At 47.6% G+C, this 22,176-nt stretch overlaps 1 protein-coding gene and 1 pseudogene across 1 annotated transcript; both read left to right on the top strand.

Annotated features, from left to right (window-relative positions):
- The first annotated feature begins 535 nt into the window (after positions 1–535).
- On the top strand, positions 536–5,766 carry LOC134488853 (zinc finger and SCAN domain-containing protein 2-like; annotated as a pseudogene).
- Positions 5,767–14,062: 8,296 nt separating this feature from the next.
- Positions 14,063–20,575, top strand: LOC134488852 (patr class I histocompatibility antigen, B-1 alpha chain-like). Its single transcript, XM_063291185.1, has 4 exons — positions 14,063–14,194; positions 15,405–15,624; positions 16,673–16,875; positions 19,956–20,575. The coding sequence occupies exons 1-4, from the start codon at positions 14,063–14,065 to the stop codon at positions 20,361–20,363; spliced, it is 963 nt and encodes a 320-aa protein (XP_063147255.1). The 3' UTR covers positions 20,364–20,575.
- Positions 20,576–22,176: the final 1,601 nt, after the last annotated feature.

The raw sequence follows: 22,176 nt of genomic DNA, 5'->3' as shown, positions 1-22,176 counted from the left end.
CTGGGTCTGCTGATTGTATGGAGAGCTACCGCAGTACATTTTCAGCTAAGAGGACCTTGATTCTCCAGGCTGGGAAAGATCCCCTTTTGCTCAAACCTGGAAAAAAAAAAGAGCTTGCAGTCAATAATACTCCTGTTCAAATGCCAGCAGAGAAAAAAGGGAAGAGCTGTGTCCCATTTCACTCTGGAGGAAATTTAATTAAATGATCCAATGGAACAAATGTCTCTAAACAAAAGCATTGTGATTCTGCCTTTGATTTTAGTTCTTTGCTATTCTGATGTTTTTTTACCTCAGATTGGAACCTTGAACCATGTTAATTTGCTTCTGAAGTGTTTTTACGGCTATATCTGAAAATAATTCTTAACCAAAGAGGGAACATTAGCCTTGTGATATTTGTACAGAGCCTGTTCATAAAATTAAAACTTTATGAATGGAAGTCACTTCTTTTGTTATGTTTGGAGCTACACTGGAACGCAAAGAGAAAATGGAAGTACAAAGGTCAGCAGGACTGGGAGTAGCAAAATGCCTTGTTTCAATGCCTCTTGGCATTGAAACTAGGAGCAGTGGAAAATTCTGGGAAACAACCAGGCAGAAGATCCTCTTTGAGGAAACTGCCAGCTCAGAAGTTCAGTGTTGGCACTTCAGAAGTTTCTGCTATGAGAAGGCCAAAGGGCCCAGAGAGATTTGTAGCCAACTGCACCAGCTCTGCCATCAATGGCTGAAGCCAGAAAGGAGCACAAAAGCTCAGGTGCTGGACCTGGTGATCCTGAAGCAGTTCTTGGCTGTCCTGCCCCCAGATATGGAGAGTTGGGTCAGGGAATATGAAGCAGAAACCTGTTCCCAAGCAGTGGCCCTGGCTGAAGGCTTCCTCCTGAGCCAAGCAGAGGATGAGGAGCTGGGAAAGAAGCTGGTGAGAGAATTTCATTCTGGTAGCTGCATGGGTAATAATGTATCTTGCAATGTCCATAATTTCTTAAATGTCTAGTCAGTCTTTCTTGGAATTTATAGCAGGAGGAGATTTTTATTTCCTCTTTAGGCAAATAGTTGTTTCATCTTCCAGATAATTCCAGAGGAGAGCATGGAAACCTAAGACTATTTCCATCCCATAGATACAAGAATTGGAGCAGAGGACAAGATATCTGTTTCCCATGTGTCTCTTCTTAACTCCTCTTCTTTGCTCCTGGAACAAATAGTTCATTGAAGCACTTTTTCCTACTTAACTGCTCCTTACTTCTGGTCTTGGCAAGAAAACACAATTTTGGAAATAAGTGCTATAGTCCCATGTATATTTACTGAAGTTTGAATGTTGAAATGCTGAGCAAGACACAAACTCAGAAAAACAATGCAGATTATTTTAATTAGTCTATTGTTAAATAAATGTGGCAAAACAAATGTTAAGGTTTGATGTTTTATACATGATAATACTTATATTCCTTTTACAAATACAGACAAAAAAGAGAGTGATAACATGAGTCCTCCAAATTTCAGGTAAACCTCAACCCAGAATCAAAGGGGTGCTTATATATCCACCAATTGTCCATCTGAAACACATTTCCTATACAGTTTGTGTCTTTAAGGCATATCCTGATAGGCATATCTGACTTTGAGTTCCCTCCCTTCAGTTCATGCTTGGCAGTGCTTATGAACTATTTAAAAATATAAGCAGTTGTCAATGGCCTTGAATATCCATTAGAAATGTGATTCCTTGTATTTAAGAACAGAACCTGTTGATGAAAGACCAGTATGGGAAGGTTCTGTTTTTCGATCAAGGTGACTGTCAGTATTTTACAATAAATAATTTAAAAAGAAGCACAGATATATTCTAAAAGTGCTAGTTAGTAGAAAGAATTGATAAAGAATAAAAAACATTGTAAGATAAAAAGCACTTTTAACTGGGTGAAATATAGCTAACAGCCAGGAAACACGCTGAGACAAGGAACTGGTCTCTAATGTTTTATTGCCTGTACATAACAGGAATCCTAACAAACTGAAGAAGCGTGGGAAAAACCCAGACATATAAACCCCAAAGGTTAAGGCGGACCCGATCTGTGTCTCTTTGAATGGCTGCCCAATTCCTCAGTGCTACGCATGCGCTTAACAGTCTGGATGGGAGCCCCCTGCTCGCCATCCTTACTCATGACATCAGGCCATATATTTGGTAAAATACAGAAACTAAAAACTTAAACCTGACAAGCAATTAGAGACTGGAAGGAATCACAGTTGCCCTTCAAGCCCATTTATAATATGTTCAGGTTATGTGCCTTCAGGATAAACATATTGGGCATTGATTGCTAGGCTTGTGGACCCAGGGGGCTGCCTATCGCAATAGGCAAAGAAAAACAAAGCAGAACATTAACTCTAATCATAATACCTCAAGAGGAGCAGAAAAAATAAACATAGATGCAATTGCAAATAAGAAAAGGCCACAAGCTTGAAGGGAAGAAAAGGTAGAGAATGGATAATTGAAAGGAAAAGAAGAACAAAAGCATCTGGCAAAACGTCAGGGCATTTTAACTGGAAATAAGAGCCAAATACAAAGCAGCCCTCATAGAGCAATATCAATTTAACCTTGAAGAGGGTCACCAGGAAGTCTTGACTTGGTTTGACTTGTTCTGAAGAACCAAAGAAACAGCATGAAAGGCTGGTATCAGGAAATAAAATTTATTTATGGGAAAATTGCAGTTCTTTCTTTTTTGGTACTGTGGTATGTTACTACAACTAGAATCCTTCAGACAGACAGGAAAAATAGCAAATTCTTCTATTTTGGATTGGATTGCTAAAAACAATGTAAATACAGTCAGAGAATTTAAACATCAAGGACAGCATAAAACATACTGCAGAAGGACTAAACAATACTAATGTGAAATACGGAACTGCCTTGTAAAATATCAGAAACAAAGCTAAATGATTTTAGGTAGTCCTTGCTTACCAACCACTCATTCAGTGACCATTCGAAGTTGCAACGGAGCTGAAGGAGTGGTACTTACGACTGGTCCTCAAAGTTTTGGCTGTCACAGCACCCCCGCAGTCATGTGATTGTGATTCAGGTGCATGGCAACTGTCTCATACCACAGTTGCAGCAGTGTCCTGCAGTCATGTGATCTCTATTTGCGACCTTCCCTGCAGGCTTCCCACAAGCAAAGACAATGGGAAGCTGGCAGGGAAGGTCGCAAGTTGCTCTGGGAAGTCCCCCCCACTTCCTATGTACCATGCATGTAGCCACCAGTGCCGTCCTCCCCAGGCCTTCTTATGCTCACATGCACCTTGTGCTGTCCTTCCCGGGCCTTCCCATGCTTGCACGCACCCACCAGCTTTCTCCTTCCCCACTTCCCTGTGCTTGCACACATGGATCTACATACCAGTACCTTCCTTCCCCAGCCTCCCTGTGCTCACACACATGCACGCACCCACCAGCGTCCTCCCTTCCTGGTCTCCCTGTGTTCGCACACATGGATGTACCCACCAGCACCCTCCTTCCCAGGCCTTCCTACACTTAAACGCACCCACCCACCAGCACCCTCCTTCCTCAGCTTCCCTGCACTTGCACACATACTTACACCCAGCAGCACCCTCCTTCCCTGGCCTCCCTATACTTGCATGCACCCTGTCCCTGCCCTTCCTTAGCTTCCAAGGTCATCTTCAGCATTTTCAACAATACCAGGAAACATTCTTGCCATATGTCCTGTTGTGTAAATTCCATATAATTTACTTGATGGGTAGGGGTGGGGGATACTGCTCCCTGAATCACCCTTTTTAAGTTGTTCTGGACCAGTGGGAGTCTCCAAAGGCATCTCTTTTGCCATTCTCTAATCAGAATGCAACTGAGCTATGTTTTGTGCAATTAGAGTACTGGCATCAGCAGTGGAGACGCCTCCCAACTATAGTGACTAGACATCCAGACACAAAACTCAAAAAATGTATCCTGCAAAAAAAGGTCCATTGACTCCATTGCAGACATTGGGACTGTCTACTAAGCAACATTTTCTTTCTCCATCAGGGTTCTGTGTGCTTTGAGGAGGTGGCTGTATATTTCACAAAAGAGGAGTGGGCATTGCTGGATTGTGGCCAGAGAGCCTTGTATAGGGAAGTTATGCCGGAGAATTCTCTAATCAGAATGCAACCACCCTGGGTAAGAACCCTCTTTCCTCTAGGATCAACACCTGGGGAAGAAGTGCTAAGGAGACATTTCTTGGTTAGAAGGAGGAGATACTCTGTTTATCAAAATCCTTCAGGAAGGTGTAAGATTGGGAGATAGCTACTCAGATGCGTGCTGGGATCATTTTCTATCTTGGATGCCTGTATGCTCTTGAGTGAGTTTTCCAGTTTCTCTCTAATCTCATCAAGAGCACATTAACTCAATGTCACTGGCCTAAGTCCCTCTGACAAGTGAGAAATGTTCCAGAAGTGCCATAAACAAGTTTGTTTAGTTTGATAAAATACATAAAGAGGGATGAAGGTAATGGGTGATTATGCCAAATGATAGCCTCAGTTTTAATTTAACATTTCTAACAGGATTTTTTCTTTTCTTCAAGTAAGTGGTGGGTGGAAAAATGAGAAATACAAGGAGCCAAGATTAGTGCCATTAGAAGGAGTCAAACTTGAAGTGGGAGAAGTAATGTTTGAAAATCAAGGGGAACCAAAAATCTATGAGAGAAACCACTCACTGGATGAAGGGGAGAAATAATCTACTTCTCTGTATGTGAAAATCCATGATTGCCTAACCCAATAAAATGATCCCAGAAAAAGAAGGAGAAATTATCCACAGTATGCCAAAGCAGCTAAAAATAAATCTGATTTAAGGAAATGTTGCAGAATCCAGACAGGATGGGGAAACTCCCAGTCATTCTTTCCCATTTACTTTACATCAAAAACTACATATTCAGCAGAAACCATATATAAAATGTGGGAAGAATTTCACTTTCAGCAATCATCTTATTTCCTTCAAAGGGTTTAATATAGAGAAGAAAGCATATAAACGCACAGTGTGTGGGAAATGCTTCAGTAGCAGCAGTCATTTTACTTGCCATAAAAGGACTCACACAGGGGAGAAACCAAATAAATGCTTTGTGTGTGGAAAGAGCTTCAACAGGAGCAGTCTTCTTATTTGTCATCAATGGATCCACACAGGAGGGAAGCCATATAAATGTGTGGTATGTGGAAAAAGATTCTGTGAAAGGACAAACTTTATGAGACATAAAAGAATCCACACAGGAGAAAAACCATATAAATGCATGGAATGTGGCAAGAGCTTTAGTGTGAACAGTAGCCTGACTTACCATAAAAGGACCCACACGGGAGAGGCCATATAGATGTATGGAGTGTGGAAAGAGCTTTAGTGTGAATAGTAGCGTTATTTCCCATCAAAGAATGCATACAGGAGAGAAACCATATAAATGCATGGTGTGTGGAAAGAGCTTCAGAAGAACTACTAATCTTATTTGCCATCAAAGGATCCACACAGGAGAAAAACCATATGCATGTATGGAGTGTGGAAAACAATTCCGTAATAGCAGAAGCCTTACTTCCCACCAAAGGATCCATACAGGGGAGAAACCTTTCCAATGCTTGGAATTTGGAAAGAGTTTTAGTACCAACAGTAGCCTTACTTTCCATCAAAGGACCCACACAGGAGAGAAACCTTATAAATGTATGGTTTGTGGAAAGAGCTTTAGTCAGAACAGTAACCTTATTTCCCATCTAAGAATCCACACGGGAGAAACCATAGAAACGTGCAGAATGTGGAAAGAGCTTTCGTGTGAATGGTAGCCTTAATTCGCATCAAAGGATCCATACAGGAGAGAAACCATATAAATGTGCAGAGTGTGGAAAGAGCTTTCGTGTAAACAGCCTTAATTCCCATCAATCCACACAAGAGAAAAGCCATATTAAACATGCAAAATGTGACAAAAACTTCTGTGTGAATAGTGGCCTTGATTCTCACCGAAGGACTCTCACATGAGAGAAATGTTAATACATGGTGTGTGGAAAGAGCTTTATTGATAATGATGCCATTACTTCCCATAAAAGATTCTACATGGGGAAGAAACCATAGAAATCCCAGGTTTGTGGGAAAAGTTTCAGCCATGGTGATAGCTTTTTTACACAGAAGATGATGCACAGACGCGAGAAACCATTAAAATCACTATGTGAAAATAAAGTGCTAATATTTCTCTTAAAAAGTTCTGTTCTGCCACCATTTCTATTGTGGCCTTCATGTCAATCAGACTACTTAATTTATCCTATCTACCACAGATTGTCCCAGGCATAGTATGATTGTGGCCAATCCATCCTCCAGCTACTTCAATCCTAAATCTACTAGTTAGCTGAGTACTGGAGCGGCTTCATCCAAAGAAATCCCAGAGTGCTCTGCATGTAACAGATTCATCAAATGAATGAGAGATGAAGTGGATTGCCACAGTGTTTGGACCTGGCCATGACAGTCTTCAATATTTGTCACTATATGTTGGATAGTTTGTTTTTCAGCCTCACAGTCACAATTTGGTGATGTCATTTTGCTTCACTGTCATGACCTCGTTGCAAGGCACAAAAGAGCCTCACAACGTAGATCATGATCATTAAGGAATAGAGGAAGGAGATAATTAAACCAGGGATTAAAACAAGCACCCAAAGCACCCACGCCCATGGACCCATAGACAGCTGAAAAGAAGGACATCGGATGAGCAGAGATAAGCCGCACCTGGTGCCCTGGAGGACACACCCGATTCGAGGGGACAAAGGAAGACACCGGGAAAACGCCCATGCAGCCATCAAGGACCCCATCAAGAGGGATTGGGACAATGAAGGGTGGAGGAGCCCGGGGCCCTACGAGAGGGTATAAAAGGGGCACCTCCACACCACACCCCCCGTTCCCGTTTTTCGTTCTGTCAGCCATCATTCCAATAAACCAGAAATCCTTAAGACCCATTAAGTGAGTCTGTGTCTTATTGCGAAGCGAGACTGACCCTGACATAAAAACGGGAACCCCCCAAAATTTTTTTACCTAGCACCTATCCAACAACCTTGTGAGGGACCCAGCTAGGTATGGAGACCCACGGAGCGAGGCAGCGCAACCCTTCGGCACCCAGCGACGAAGCCCCGCTCCCCTCGGGCGGGATGTGGCTGAGGTCCGGGCGGTGTAACGCCCCGGTAAGTATGGGATCCAGCTTGGGGGAAGCGGAGGGGGAGGGAACCACCCCGGCGCCCTGGAGCCCGCGGGCCACCGGGGGCGAGATGAGGGGACCCTCTCCAGGCTCACAGGCAACCCTGGAGGAAGCGCGAGACGAACCGCCACCCAGGGCGCACGGAGGCGAGGGAGCACCTGGCACCCCGGAGGGACCAAGGGAAGGTCCGTCCTCCACGACGGCCAACGGCGAGGGCGAGCAGAATGGCGAGCGCACCAGCGGGAGTCTGCAGACGGCGGCGAGGCTCGACGTGCTGGAGGAAGGGGTGCAGGCGATATGGCTGATGCTACAACAGCTGACGGCAGTGCAGGGACCCCGCGGCGGCAGCAGCGCGGAGGCACCCCCGAGTGAGAGACGGCGGGACGACCTCGGTGGCGGCGACGGCAGCGGAGCCCGGTCCCAGGAACCCACCCGACGACTGGAGGCGCACCCGAATGAGAGGCGGAGGGATGACCCGGTGGACGGCGGTGACGACAGCGGAGCCTGGCTCCAGGAGCCCACCCGAGGGAGAACGTCCCACCCCCCCACCCGGGCGACGGGTCGACGGACTTGCGAGGAGACCCAGAGAGAGACACAAACACCGCAAGAGGACTGGAGACAATCCGACCCGCATCGGGCCCCATGGAGCCCGCTGCACGGCCCAGAGGGGGCCGGGAGCCAAACCAGAACAGCTGCCAAGGACTTTGGCATAAAGTTTGACGGGGACCCCTCCAAACTCTCCTTTTTCCTGACGAACGCGAGGTACTACCTCGAGGAATGGGGTCCCTGTTTCAAAACTGAAAGGGGCAAAATGAATGCCCTGGCCATAAAGCTAAAAGGTCGGGCCGCCGATTGGTACGTCCAGCTGTGCCAATCAGGAGCCCGGGCGCTGCAGGACAGCACAGAATTCCTGCAGGCGCTGGAGCTGCACTTCAGGGACCCCCTGGAGCAAGAAAAAGCGAAAAGGGCACTGAACACACTCAGACAAAGCCAGCGCTCCGTGGCAGAGTATGCCATGGAGTTTCAAGCCCTAGCCGGAAAAGTGGACACCTGGTCTCAATCGACTCTGATTGAGAAATTCAAACAAGGACTCAACTTAAACGTTATCCGGTAGGCACTCTGCCGCAACAATCCCAACTCCCTGACCGAATGGATCCGGCTGGCGGGGGAAGCAGAGGACGCCCACGACACGTTCCTTCACGCCAAGAAGGAAGCGCAGCAGACGGAGGCAACGAGAGCCCCACGCACAGCTGCAAGGCAGGGGAAGGTGAGACCCCAACCATGGAAGGAGGAACGGGACCAGCGCTTCGCTAAAGGGCAGTGCTTCACGTGTGGCAAGGAAGACCATAAGGCAGCAGCATGCCCCAAATCGACACCCAGAGAGAGCACGAGGAGGGCACCAACCGCACCAACCCCTGCACCAAGAAAGCGACCAGCAGCGAAGGGGAAGTACCGACGCAGACACTTCCCCTACAGCTCAGAGGAGGAGGGAAGCAATCCCGACGAGCCGATGGGAAACGACAACCACCTGGCCTAAGGGGCGCCGAAGGACAGGTGGAGGACACTGACAGGCGCAACGACAAAGGGGTGAGTGAGGAATGCCCCACCCTCTACGTCCGTGTCACCCTCACCCATGGGGATAAGACTGAAAAGGTCTGGGCACTAATTGACTCGGGCTGCTCCAAAAGCCTAATGCACCCAGACCTGGCAGCCGCGCTTAACCTCCGCTGCTATCCACTTCAGCACCAATTGGTGTTCACGCAGCTCGATGGATCTGCAGTGGGAGGGGGCCCGGTCACCCAATACACCGGAGAAACCATGCTAAGGCTCGGCAGCCACGAGGAAAAATTGGCTTTCATCGTGGCACCGGTGGGGCAACCCCTACTCATACTGGGGATCCCATGGCTCGTGCAGCAAAACCCAGTCATCAACTGGAAAACCAGAGAGATTAAGTTTGCTGACGGGTGTTACCAAGCACCTTCAGGGAACAGGGTCCCCCGAGCGGCCATGGGGGGGGCAACGACGACTGCAGAGCACAGAGAAACGGCACTGCCAGAGGGATTGCCAACCAAATACGCGGACTTCGCCGACGTCTTCGGCGAGAAAGAGGCGGACAAACTCCCCCCCCCCACAGAAAAATGGACTGTACCATTGAACTGGTCCCGGGGGTACCCCTACCCAAACCCAAAATATATGCCATGACCCAGCGGGAGCTGGCAGCATTAAGGGACTTTGTGGACAAAAACTTGGCAAGAGGTTTTATCGAGCCTGCAAACTCTCCAGTAGGAGCGCCAGTCCTCTTTCGTGAGAAAAAAGACGGGTCACTGCGGCTCTGTACAGATTACCGCGGATTAAACGCAGCAAGCATTTGAAATAAATACCCCCTACCCTTAATAAAGGACATCTTGTCCCACCTGGCAAAGGGTAGGGTATTCTCTAAACTGGACATAAGGGAAGCCTATTACCGCATACGGATACGGGAGGGGGATGAGTGAAAAACTGCTTTCAACTCCCCATTGGAGGCGTTTCAATATAAGGTGCTCCCATTCGGACTGGCAGGAGCACAGGGGGTATTTATGCAGTTAATTAATGAGGTCCTGCGTGACCACCTTTTTAAGGGGGTTTTGGTTTACCTCGACGATGTATTAATCTACACGGAAACGGAACGTGAGCACGAACGCTTGGTAAAAGAAGTGCTCAGGAAACTCCGCAAGGCAGAGCTGTTTGCCAAGCTCTCCAAGTGCGAGTTTCACAAGAAACAAATTGACTACCTAGGGTATAGGATTTCAGCTAAAGGAATAGAAATGGACCCAAGCAAGGTCCAAGCCATACTGGCGTGGGAGCGCCCACGCACGAGGAGACAACTTCAAAGCCTCCTCGGATTCACTAACTTCTACAGGGGGTTCATGCCAAGGCTGGCAGAGACGATTTTACCCCTAACTAACCTGCTGAAGACTAAGGGCTTGGGGGACATGCGCAAATCAAGAAACCCGGGGGCGCTACTAAACTGGACAGCTGACTGTCAAACGGCATTCGAGAGACTAAAAAACCTCTTCACAGCTGAGCCAGTGCTACAACACCCTGACCCCACCAAGCCTTTTGTGGTGCAGGCAGATGCCTCCGACTTTTCCATTGGAGCCATCCTGCTTCAAAGGGACTCCGGCAACCACCTAAAACCCTGCGCCTACCTTTCCCGCAAATTCTCCAAAACAGAGCGGAGATGGCACGTATGGGAAAAGGAGGCGTTCGCAGTAAAGACAGCTCTGGAAACGTGGAGGCACCTGCTGGAAGGGGCCACCTGCCCCTTCGAGGTTTGGATGGACCACAAGAACCTGGAGGCACTCAGCACGCCAAAACGGCTCAGCCCGAAGCAGGTGCGTTGGGCTCAGTTTTTCAGCCAGTTCAATTTCACGCTGAAATTCATACCAGGCAAGAAGAACTTCCTGGCGGATGCCCTCTCCCGATGGCCACAGGACGACACGCAAGCCTCCGACATCGTGGGGACGGTATGGACAGAGAAACAGCTGGGCTGCCCAGCTGTCACGCGCAGCCAGACAAGGAATCAGCGCACGCCAGCACGAACGACAGGGAACGATCGGAGCCGCCGTTCAATTTCACCGAACTGGCAACAAAGACTCACACAAGCACTACAAACAGATACATGGTTGCAAAACAACCGACACCATGTATCTATCAAGGACAGCATCGCCTGGAAAGAGAAAGCCTTGTATGTGCCAGAATCATTGCGGGGGGAAATCTTACACAGATCGCACGATGACAAGACTGCGGAACATTTTGGGTTCGTAAAAACCTTTCACCTAACGAGGAGGCAATTTTGGTGGCCAAACCTAAGAAAAGACGTGAAAGACTACGTGGCCAACTGCCCCACATGTGCCACCACCAAACGGAAAGGGGGGAAACCCCAAGGGCTGCTACAGCCAGTAGCCAGCCCCTCCCGCCCATGGGAAGAAATTTCCATGGATTTTATTGTGGACCTCCCACCCAGCCAAAGGAAAACAGTGATATGGGTGGTAAAAGACTATTTCTCAAAGCAGGCACACTTCATCCCGTGCGCAACCATCCCCTCCGCACAACTGGCACGCTTGTTCCTAACACACATATACAGGATTCACGGCGCCCCCTACAGGTTGGTGACCGACAGAGGCACACAGTTCACGTCAAAGTTTTGGCGGGAATTTTTAAAACTAATCGGAACCAAGCAAGCACTGTCCACTGCGTGGCATCCACACATGGACGGATCTACAGAGATCCTAAACTCAACATTGGAACAGTTCCTGAGGGCATTCATAAATTACCAACAAGACAACTGGGTAGACCTACTACCTTTCGCAGAGGTAGCCTATAATAATGCAGTACATCAGAGCACTGGCCACACCCCATTTAAGGTGGTCTATGGAAGGGACTTTGTACCAATACCAGAACTGCCGCAACCTGAAACCCTGCCCTGCTCACCAGACGACTGGGCGGCACAGCTGGCAACAACCTGGCCAATCATCCAAACGGCCCTAGCAGACGCACAAACCACGTACAAAAAATATGCGGACAACCACAGGGCAGAAGCACCGAACTACAAAGTGGGAGATAGGGTCTACCTCTCCACTAAGTTCATAAAAACCTCACAACCCTCGAAGAAACTGGCACCGAAATTCATCGGACCCTTCAAAATCACACAGGTAATCAACCCAGTTACTTTCAAACTGGAACTGCCCCACAACTTGAGACGGGTCCACCCAGTATTTCACTGTGCACTACTGAAACCAACAAGCACATCCAAATGGCATACGGAAGAACCTCCGCCCCCACCCGTAATGATAGACAACCAACAGCATTTTGAAGTAAAAGAGATACTGGACTCAAGAAAGCAAAGAGGTAAGCTGCAATACCTCGTTAAATGGAAACATTTCCCACACCCAGAGTGGGTCCAGGCACAACATGTCATGGCAAGACAACTAGCTAGACAGTTCCACGAGGCATACCCAGAGAAACCAGCACCATAAAGACATCTTTGGGGGGCAGCATGTCATGACCTCGTTGCAAGGCACAAAAGAGCCTCACAACGTAGATCATGATCATTAAGGAATAGAGGAAGGAGATAATTAAACCAGGGATTAAAACAAGCACCCAAAGCACCCACACCCATGGACCCATAGACAGCTGAAAAGAAGGACATCGGACGAGCAGAGATAAGCCGCACCTGGTGCCCTGGAGGACACACCCAATTCGAGGGGACAAAGGAAGACACCGGGAAAACGCCCATGCAGCCATCAAGGACCCCATCAAGAGGGATTGGGACAATGAAGGGTGGAGGAGCCCAGGGCCCTACGAGAGGGTATAAAAGGGGCACCTCCACACCACACCCCCCGTTCCTGTTTTTCATTCTGTCAGCCACCATTCCAATAAACCAGAAATCCTTAAGACCCATTAAGTGAGTCTGTGTCTTATTGCAAAGCGAGACTGACCCTGACAGGTACTTGGTAAGGGCTATGATCAGGCAACATGGCTTATCAAGCAGTGCCTTATGGGCGTGGAGCACCAAACCGATCTAGGCCAAGCCTGTAGAATGCCAGTGGGTCAGGGCATCACTGCCTCCCAAATCCTGCCTCTCACCGTTCCCCGTTGGTCTGTTCAGGGCCCAGCAGAGCTCTCCCCCTGGCCGAGTGGGTGCTCTTCCTTCAGGGGTGCCCCAGGGGAGGTTCAGAAAAGACCTCCCCAAAGGACTGTGCCCCTGTGTGTGTGTATGGGGGGGGGAAGCAGCTAGCTTGTCTCTTACAGCCATGGGCAAAGCACCTTCATCCCACCCTTGCTGGGAGACTTCCCAGGAGTTTTTCACATCTCCCCTGTTTTCTGATGGGAGTGCTGCTGTAACTGGGATAATTTAATATTAGCTTTAGATTTGTCCATGCCTTTGTCATGAGCACTGTTGAGCTGAATGCATCAGCACAACGGCACACATGACAATACCACGGAAACAAGAGTAAGGGATTAAAAGATAAGCAAAGCGACGCACAACAACAGACACAGACCCCGAGGAGAAGGGAACGACCCCGGCCGGAAAAACCAGTCAAGAGAACACAAAGGGGAAAGAAAGAGCGACAAAGACAGGGCGGATCACGAGGCACACCTGAAGCTGTCAGCAGGAACGCAAAGGATATCGCCCAGCTGACAGCAATCACCGGCCGGAGGAAGAAAACGATTATGAGTGAAGCCCGGGGCACCAGCAGGGGCCCCGCGACCCCTCACCTACCGGCAACGAAGCATACAGGACTTGGGGGGATGACACAACCCAAGGTGGGGGGGCGCTGACCGGCGCGGGCTATTTAAACCCCACACCGGCACGCTCCCTTCACTCTCAGCTTTTTCTAGCTATGCACTATGCTGAAATAAACCAGAACCTGATCTTCCCTGAATTAGTGTCTGTGTTTTACTTAGTAGTAGGCAGCGCATGACAGCCTTATCTATTTCTGCTAAAGTTTGGTTTGCCTATTGTCTATTTTTATGGACTTGATTCTCCTGCCATACTGGTTTTTGTAATTCTTGTGGTAGATCTGATTCTGTGATGATGGTGTTTGTATGTTGCCCTTCTTCATCGCAATTATTTCCTTTTTTTCATGGTATAATTCTGTGCTGCTCTTTGGCCGTAACAAAGTTTTCTCTTAATTGGATTAGAAAAATCCAAACAAATAATTCATAAAGTGATGGATTTCAGTGAAAGGGATGCAAATTCTGCTTGAAGGTTTCAGCAAGAGCCGTTTGACCAGGGAACCCCTTGGCTAGAGTTGGGGCTCCCCTTGCCTGGAAAGGCTCAAGCGGAGGCCAGAGCCATCGTGGAGGGAAGAAAGAGGCCTTCATTTGGGTTCCTGCACTGAGCGGGGGTAGACTAGATGACCTCCGTGGCCCTTTCCAACACGCAGAGGCTGTGCTTCTGCTTGTCGAGGGTGATTTCCAAAGTGCTGCTGAAGAAAAGTGCCGGATTGGCCAGGAAGGAGGACAACTTCCTGAACATGCTCTGGAAAGTGAACCAAGGGTTTTAGATCCAGAGCAGCCTTTCTCAACTTTTTGACCCTGGAGGAACCCTCAAAATATTTTTCAGGCCTCGGGGAACCCCTGCACATTCAGGCTCAGATGTAGGCCAGAAGTTACAAATTACAATATTCGTTTCATGCATAGACCTGTATATGCATTAAGAGTGTTCTTAAACTAAAAATAAAGAATGAAACTTACCTCTTTAATGTGAAGTTGCCCAAATTTGAAATAATTTTTTAAATAAATCATGATCTCCCAGGGAACCCCCAGTGACCTCGCAGAACCCCTGTTGAGAAGCCCTGATCTGGAGTCAACCTGGTGCCTTGCAAGAAAGGTTTCAGTGCCCGGATTGTGTTGCTGAAAGGAAGGAATCTTGGGATAATCAGCAGTGAGATTTTCTGCGGAATGAGGGTGGGCCCCATTCAGTCCTGGGGTCAAAGCCAGTCCCTGCTCAGCTGCCTCAACTCTGGGCCCAGAGGGGGAACCTCCCAGTAGGCAGGGGCCGAGCAGGAAGATTCCCGGGGGTTGCAAGGCTCCATTCTCACCCCCTTCGCTCCCCGCTTTGCCTGCCCACATCTCCCTGGCAAGCAGTTTGGGTTTGCCCCCCCCAGGACTCTGGCCTCACCCGGATGCCTCCTCACCCCCTTTCCTCCCCCATTTTATAAAATCTCCCCTCAAATCTGCACCTATTAACAATCCATTTTGGTTTTTTTCTGTAAATGGAAAGTTGGGGTGACCAGGTGGGGCTTCCTGCTGCTATTGACCTTCTGGGGTGGAACCTCCTCCTCTTTGTGGGGTGACTGCAGCTTCTGTGGGGCAGTCTCCCCAATCCAGGAGAGGGTGGGAGGGAGGCCTCACTGGGAGGGGGGAGGGAACCATTGGGGGGACAGATGGGGTTTGGGGGTCCTGCTCTCCCTCTGGCCCAGCCTCCCCTCCCCTTCTGCTCTCACCCCCCAACCTCTCTGCCCCCCAACTCTTCAGGTCCTCCAGAAGCCACCACTTTGCCTCTCGGTCGCTCCCTCTTCCCCCCTTCAGCCTCTGGTTCCTATTCCATCCTCTCTCCCGCCTTTCCCCCTTTTCCCTCTGCCCCCAGGCCCCCCCCCAAGTCTCTTCTTCCTCCCCAGACCCTCACATTGGACCCTGCTGTGCCCCATCGGAACGGGGTCCCTCAGCTGAAGCCCCTCAAAGTAACTCTGCCCTTCTGGGTCCCTTCCAGGCTCCTCCTCGCACTCCATGAAGTATTTCTACAGCTCCATGTTGGACCCCAGTCAGGGGCTGCCCCAGTTTGTTGGTCTGGGGTACGTGGACAGTCAAGTCGTTGTTTACTATGACAGCAACATTAAGAAGGCTCAGTCTCGAGTCTCCTGGATGGAGAAGGTGGGCAAGGAACACCCCCAGTACTGGGACAGAGACCCAGAAAGTGCGTTGAGGAGGACTTCAGAAATGACCTGGAGACTCTGAGGATTCTCTACAACCAGAGCGGTGAGTGATGGGTCGGGGGGCTCCTCCTGCCCCACATTCCCCCCCCAGGAGCAGAAGGGGGGAGAAAGGGGGTCCTTCCCAGGGGAAAGGCCATTTCCACACTTTTTATAAAGGTTCTTTTAAAAATAAGTTTAGTGTTTTAAAAAATTAGGATAATTTTATCCTTGCCATATAACTGAAGTTCTCTGTGCAGAGTATAGTTACTAAAAATATTTTTAAAGTAAAAAAAAATAGTAATATAAAATGAGATAAAATCTCCTGTCCGTCCCCCAGACTCTCCCCCAGGAAAGGGGAGGAAGGGAATAGCAGGTCTCCCCCCACATCCACAGAAGGTAGGTGGGTCCCAAGAAGGTCCTGGTGGAAGCTAGTCCTTCTCCTTCTGTCTGTCTCCCTCCCAGAGAAGAGAGGGATCAAGTGCAGATTCAAGATCCCCCCCCAGGCTCCCCCTATCCCAGGAGAAGCATTTCTGCACCCCCTTTTTGGAGGGGCAAGGGGGGCCCAAAGGCCAGGAGCCTCTTTTCTGCCTCCAGTTGGAAGAATTGGGCAGGGATGTCAAGTGGAGCTGGGGCTCTGGAAGGGGGCACAGGACCCCTCCTGGCATCCATCCCATCTTGGGGGGGATGGCAAAAAGGAAAGACCCCCCCCCCATTTGGGGCCTTCCTGAGCTGGTGGGAGCTGCTGTGGCTCCCCAGCCTTGATCCATCAGGGCTGGACTCCTGCACTCCCCTCTCAGTGGGGCTGCCCTTAAGGGGGGAAGCCCTTCCTCAGCAGCCCCCACTTCTGCCATCTTTGGGGGCACAAGATTCACTTTAAAGGAATTTTATTTAGGGGAGGGCTGCAATCAGGTTTGTGTGTGTGTGTGTGTGTAAAACTCTACACTGCTTTTTGCTGAGATAAACCTTCTCTAGAAGCATAAGCCATTTTCCCTTCTTTCATCACAAGGATTTGCCACCCCACTTCTTCTGCCCTTCTCTTGCCCCCCTCAGGCAGACACCAGAGCTTTGCTAGTTGTGCCCCTGCTCCCTGGAGGGTCTCCCCACCTGCCTCCCAGGGCCCCTCCTGGCCCTTCAGAGCAGCAGAGCTGGACCCAGAAAGCAGCCAGAGCTCCCCCTGGTGGAGAAAGGAGGAAGGAGCCCAGCCAGGTGGTGGGAAGCCCAGAAGACTTGGGGCACCATCCAAGTCTGTCCAAGTGGGGGACAGAAGGACCTAAGCAGTGCACACTGTGTCGACCCCTTCATTGAACTGTTTCCCATCAGTCCACAATCTCTTTCCTCATTTGTCACAACTAGCTCTGATCCCATTCACTTAAATCCTAATGCAGTTAGGATTTTTGGCCCCAGGGGGCATCACATCAGCTGACCTCTACAGTTTTTCTGCCAGAAAATTTAGCTGCAGAGAAGTTACCATGGTAATTGAATATTTTCTTAAGTATCGGCAGAAGGTCAGACTTAATTGTCCTCAGGTTGGGGTGTGGAAAGAATGACCAAATAAGGAAAAGCCTGGAGGACTTGCCTGGACTTGCTACCAGAAATTTCAGTTTCGTTTTTGCAGCCTCTCGTTCTAGCCCACTTCAGCTCGTTTTGCTCAGAGCACATGTGTGCGTGTATGAGCTTGTAAATATGTTTATATAAGAAGCTTTTGTGCCTATCCAGGGCTCTGGATATGGAAACTGCTTGTGTTTTATGCTTTCTTTAAATACATTTATTTTTATATAAATGCCTGGTGTGTTTTTTCTGATCTCTCAGGCCAAACGCTTTCCAATACTCTGCAACACAGTTTTGATGCCCACTCCCCCGCATGTGCAGAGAACCTTTGGAGCTCTTCGCAGTCCCTTAGTGTTTTTACCACTGCACCATTTAGTCTCATCAGCAAATTCCACTAATCATGCCTGATTCCAGATCCTTTAAAAATCTATTAAAAAGAACCAGTCCTAGGACAAGACACTGGGAATCCCACAAGTGGACCTGCCCTTTTATTCCATGGCTGCTAAGCTTTCTGAAAAGTCTTTGATAAGGGACTTTATCGAAGACATTTTGAAAACTGGAGTAGATTATGTCTACAGGCTCAGCCTTATCCACCTGCAAGCAGGAGGTGCTGCAGAATGCAGCTCTCATCCTTTTCATCTCGCTTGTACACAGGCATTTCTATTTCCATAGAAATGTCTACAAAGAACCAGTGATGATTAAATACTTTCTACTATGAATCTACCTGTATCCAGATCTACTGAATAAAAGCATGCCATGTCTGGCCTCTCACAATTCAGAAAAATTAATCCTTGATCTAGGAATCCTGTTGAAATGACACCTTTTTGATCCATTATTTCACTTTTGTCACCTTTAAATCGAAGAGTATGGCCCTTCTTCATCAGCGCAGATGCACTAATTAGATTCAAGTTTAAATCTGAAACAAACAGAACATTAGTTGCAATCATATCCCTCTGGGTGGCGCCATTTTTGCACCTTAGGAGAGCCCGTCCTAAGGTGCCCGTGTTTTTCCATCAACCAAGCCAATCCCTTCCTTTAAACTCGGATTCAATTCAATGAAGAGATCACAATCTTTTATCATATGCATGCTGCAGCCACTGTCTATGATGGAGGAGCAACTTTTATTAATGGCTGAAAATGCAAGAAGACTCGCTTCTGGAGCTTTCTCTTTGTTTTTCTGATCTGCCTTCCTGGCCCAAAATTTTGTCTTTAAGTGCCCGCTCTTGCCGCAAAAATGACACTTGATGGGTTTCTTTGTTTTTGAATCACTCCTCTGCCTCTGAACACCAGCTTTGCCCTGAGGCACCTTTGTAAAATAGCCTGCCTCATGATAGGTCTGCTTGGAATTTCTATAGGAGGCCTGCCTGCTATGTTCAGACTTTAATTCTTGAATCAAGTCTGATGGGGTTGCCTGGATCCTCTATAACTGGCAGCAAAACTTGAAAAACTCTGAGGTAAAGACCCTAATAAAAATCCCACTTGTATTCTATTATTCAGAATCACATCATTACAAGCAAGTTGTGAGGATTGTGGGGCCAGATACCTCAATGGAAATAAGCCTCACTACAAGCCACTTAGGATGTAGGAAAGATATTTTATTGAGATGTAGTCCATTGTCCTGCAAAGACACAAGTGATTTGAGTTCCCGCAGCCCCCTCATTAAGTCCATTGTGTTTTCCTGCCTCTCTTTTGAAATTGAATCTTTACAGCTGCTTTTGATTTACCACTCCGTTCCCAGGCTGCGTTCTTTAGGATGGTGTCAGTTGAGATAAGGGAGTCACCACAACAATTCAGCTCAGCTCAAGGAAATTTCTGTTGGAATTATCAGGGGTCAACTCTGCATTGTCTCATAAGCATAAGGGGGTCTCTCTCTAATAAACACATCTCTATTGTTCTTGTGCGATGTCATATGGGTCACCTGATTTCCACTTCCTCCTCCTTCTTGGGTTTGGGGATTAACAATCTCCATTACTCTTTTGGCAGACCTGCAAGCAGGAGGTGCTGCAGAATGCAGCTCTCCTTTCATCTCGCTTGCATGCAGGCATTTCTATTTCTATGGAAATGTCCACAGAGAACCAGTGATGATTAAATACTTTCTACTATGAATCTACCTGTAACCAGATCTACTGAATAAAAGCAAGCTATCTCTATTTTTCTTCATCTAACTACTGTGTGAAGACTGAATTTATTTCTGAACTTAATTAAGCTTAATGTGCAAGTTCTCTTTTGGTTCATGCTTCTACCTTGCAAGATTGTTGTTAGCTGCTTGGAGTTCTTTTATTAACCTTTAAAAAACTCCATCAAGGGTTACGGGCTCAGTACAAACCAGTGCAGCCCAGCAGAGTCCAGTATACTGACCAAGAACCTTTTTTGAAAAGGCTTTGGCCTCATAGCCAAAAAAGAAAGCCTGGCTCTCCCCCTCTTGCAATTTGGGTTTTGTCCCTTGGAAAGAGGCCTGGAGCAGCCTAAGATTCAGGGGAGCGGAAGAGGGCCCAAAAAGGAGGGAGAAACCTCTGTGTTGTTTTTCTGAAAGGGGACTTAAAAGAGCAGCTCCAGAATCCCTCCTCTGAAGGGAACAGCCCAAGATCCATGAGTTCAAAGCAGTCCCTGTGGAATTTCCTTGGACCCTCAATTTGCTGCCAGTGATTTTTCAGACTGGGTCCCTGGGAAGGAGTCAAAATCAGGAGTCCTTGTGGTTGAGCATTTTCAGATTTGGAGCATTTCTTAAAACTCTTGGAGATGCTTCAGGGGTGGAGTGTTAAATCCCTGCGTTACAACTAAGTAGTGGGAGCTTTCCTGCCTGTTAGGTTTCTCCTCCACCTTCCAGGCTCTGGAGGGGCTCGGAGTTAATTCCGGCGGTGCCGTTTCTGCACAGATCCCAGTGGTGACGGTGAGCAACAGGACGGAGGCTGACAAAGGGATGGAGACGCACGTCTGCTGCATGGATGGCTTCTACCCCAAGGAGATCGACGTCTCCTGGAGGAGGGACGGGGCGGTCTGGCTGCAGGACACCCTCTGTGGGTCTGTGGCCCCCAACGCGGACGGGACCTTCCACTACTGGCTCAGTATCCAGATCGATCCCAAGGAGAGGAGCCGCTACTGGTGCCACGTGGAGTATGGCAGCCTGCAGGAGCCTGTGGACGTGGCCATGGAAGAGCCTGGTGAGAGGCTGGGGAGAGACAGGGCTGTCTGACCTGAAGGGATCCCTGGCTGATTCTTGGGCGGGGGGTGGGGGGATTTTTACAGCAAGACAAAACCTAAATAGGAGGATATGTATAATATAAGAGCTGTATTATACAAGAGGGAAAAAGCCTTGAAAGACACAAGGGCCTCATTTTATTACCAAATGACTTGTGGATCTTCTTATTTATGATTTCATTTGTTACAGGGTGGCCAGATGTCCTGAAGGCCTGTGATCCTTATAAATTGGATTACTCAATAAACAAACTATAATCTTATCAGTCTGCTTTATTTTGCCTTGTCTGGTCTCAGAAATGTAAACACGACTGGTTCTTTTTGATTACTTACTATTACTGGGGCTCACATCTGTCTGTCCAAGAAATGCATATAAATCTCGCTTGGACTCTGCTCTTATTTATTTTTACTTTCCCATGACTGCCTTTACTCTACAGCTGCATGTCTGGTGCTTTCAATTTTTTTTCCCATTAAAAATCCCGAGGGCATATCCAGTCCCATTTTTTTCTTTTTATTATATTGTTGTAAATCTTGATACGTTATATTGTTTTGATACAATCTTATTTGTACAGTATTAATTCAAATGATTGACATTCTGCTGTTTAGATAACAGGGTACTAGAAATTAAAAAAAAGGAAAGAATATTCTATCAATATTAATTGGAATTTAGGATATCGATTTACAAGCATAACATTATTTGCCTTTTTCATACAAACTTGAGCATAACATTAGAAAGAAGGAACTGCTCCAGATTACATCCAAGTATTTCAGTCACATTTCAGCAGGGAAACTATCCCTTTTCCTCTTCTCCCGTTGCAGCTTCAACCTCTGAATTTCAGATGGGGAATAACTGCGGTTGCTCTCCTTCCGCTGGCTGTGTTACTTGGATATTTTAGTAAGTATGCTGGAGATGCCAAGTTACAGATGCCTTTGTGGTGATAGAAGATTTTACATATATAGAACTTAAATACAAATATATTTCATATTCATATATTTTATATTTAGTATGCATATGTTAGAAACATTTGCACTCTTATGATGGCTCTGAAACCATGTTAGATTTCCTTGAAGAGTTGGCCTTCTTACTCTTCCTTTCTCACAGGCCTTGATAGATAGCTGTGTCCCTAGAAACAAGGTAAGGTGTACATTCCAAGGACAGCTTCTCCAGAGGAAAGGCATCGTTCAGTAATGGTCAAGGGGCCCTAGCAAGGGTGGAAGGAAGTTCCTTATATGGAATGATGTTAAGATAGAGGGAAGGAAGGAAGTTCCTAGTATGCAATGATGCAAAGGTGGAGTCTGGGTAACTGAGCAAGGGGTGGTATTCTAAAGAAGGAGCTGAAGGGAAGGTACATAATGGGCTGTAAGGAGGGGGGTTCTGCGTGGCCGCCCACCTCACAGCTTTTGCTCTTGGGTGAAAAATAATATTTAAGTTCAAATGTAACTGCCTGTTTCTTTGGTCCCGGCTCAGAAACGAACCTGGTAAGGAAATTAAAAAAAAAATCTAACTGGGAAGAGGGAATGGTCATTCTTGTTTAGGCTCTAAGGCAGCCTTTCTCAACCTTTTGACCCTGGAGGAACCCTTGAAATATTTTTCAGGCCTCAGGGAACCGCTGCACATTCAGGCTCAAATATAGGCCGGAAGTTACAAAATTATGATATTAGTTTCATGGGTAGGCCTGTATACAGTATATGCATTAACAGTTCTTAAACTGAAAATAAAGAATGAAACTGACCTCTTTAGTGTGAAGTTGCCCGAATTTGAAATAATTTTTTAAATAAATTGTGATCTCCCAGGAACCCTAGGGTGCCAC

The sequence above is a fragment of the Candoia aspera genome, chromosome 2 (assembly GCF_035149785.1).
Source record: "Candoia aspera isolate rCanAsp1 chromosome 2, rCanAsp1.hap2, whole genome shotgun sequence".
In the NCBI taxonomy this organism is placed as follows: Eukaryota; Metazoa; Chordata; class Lepidosauria; order Squamata; family Boidae; genus Candoia; species Candoia aspera.
The sequence above is the reverse complement of the archived record's forward strand: the minus strand, read 5'-3'. Positions and strand labels throughout refer to the sequence as shown.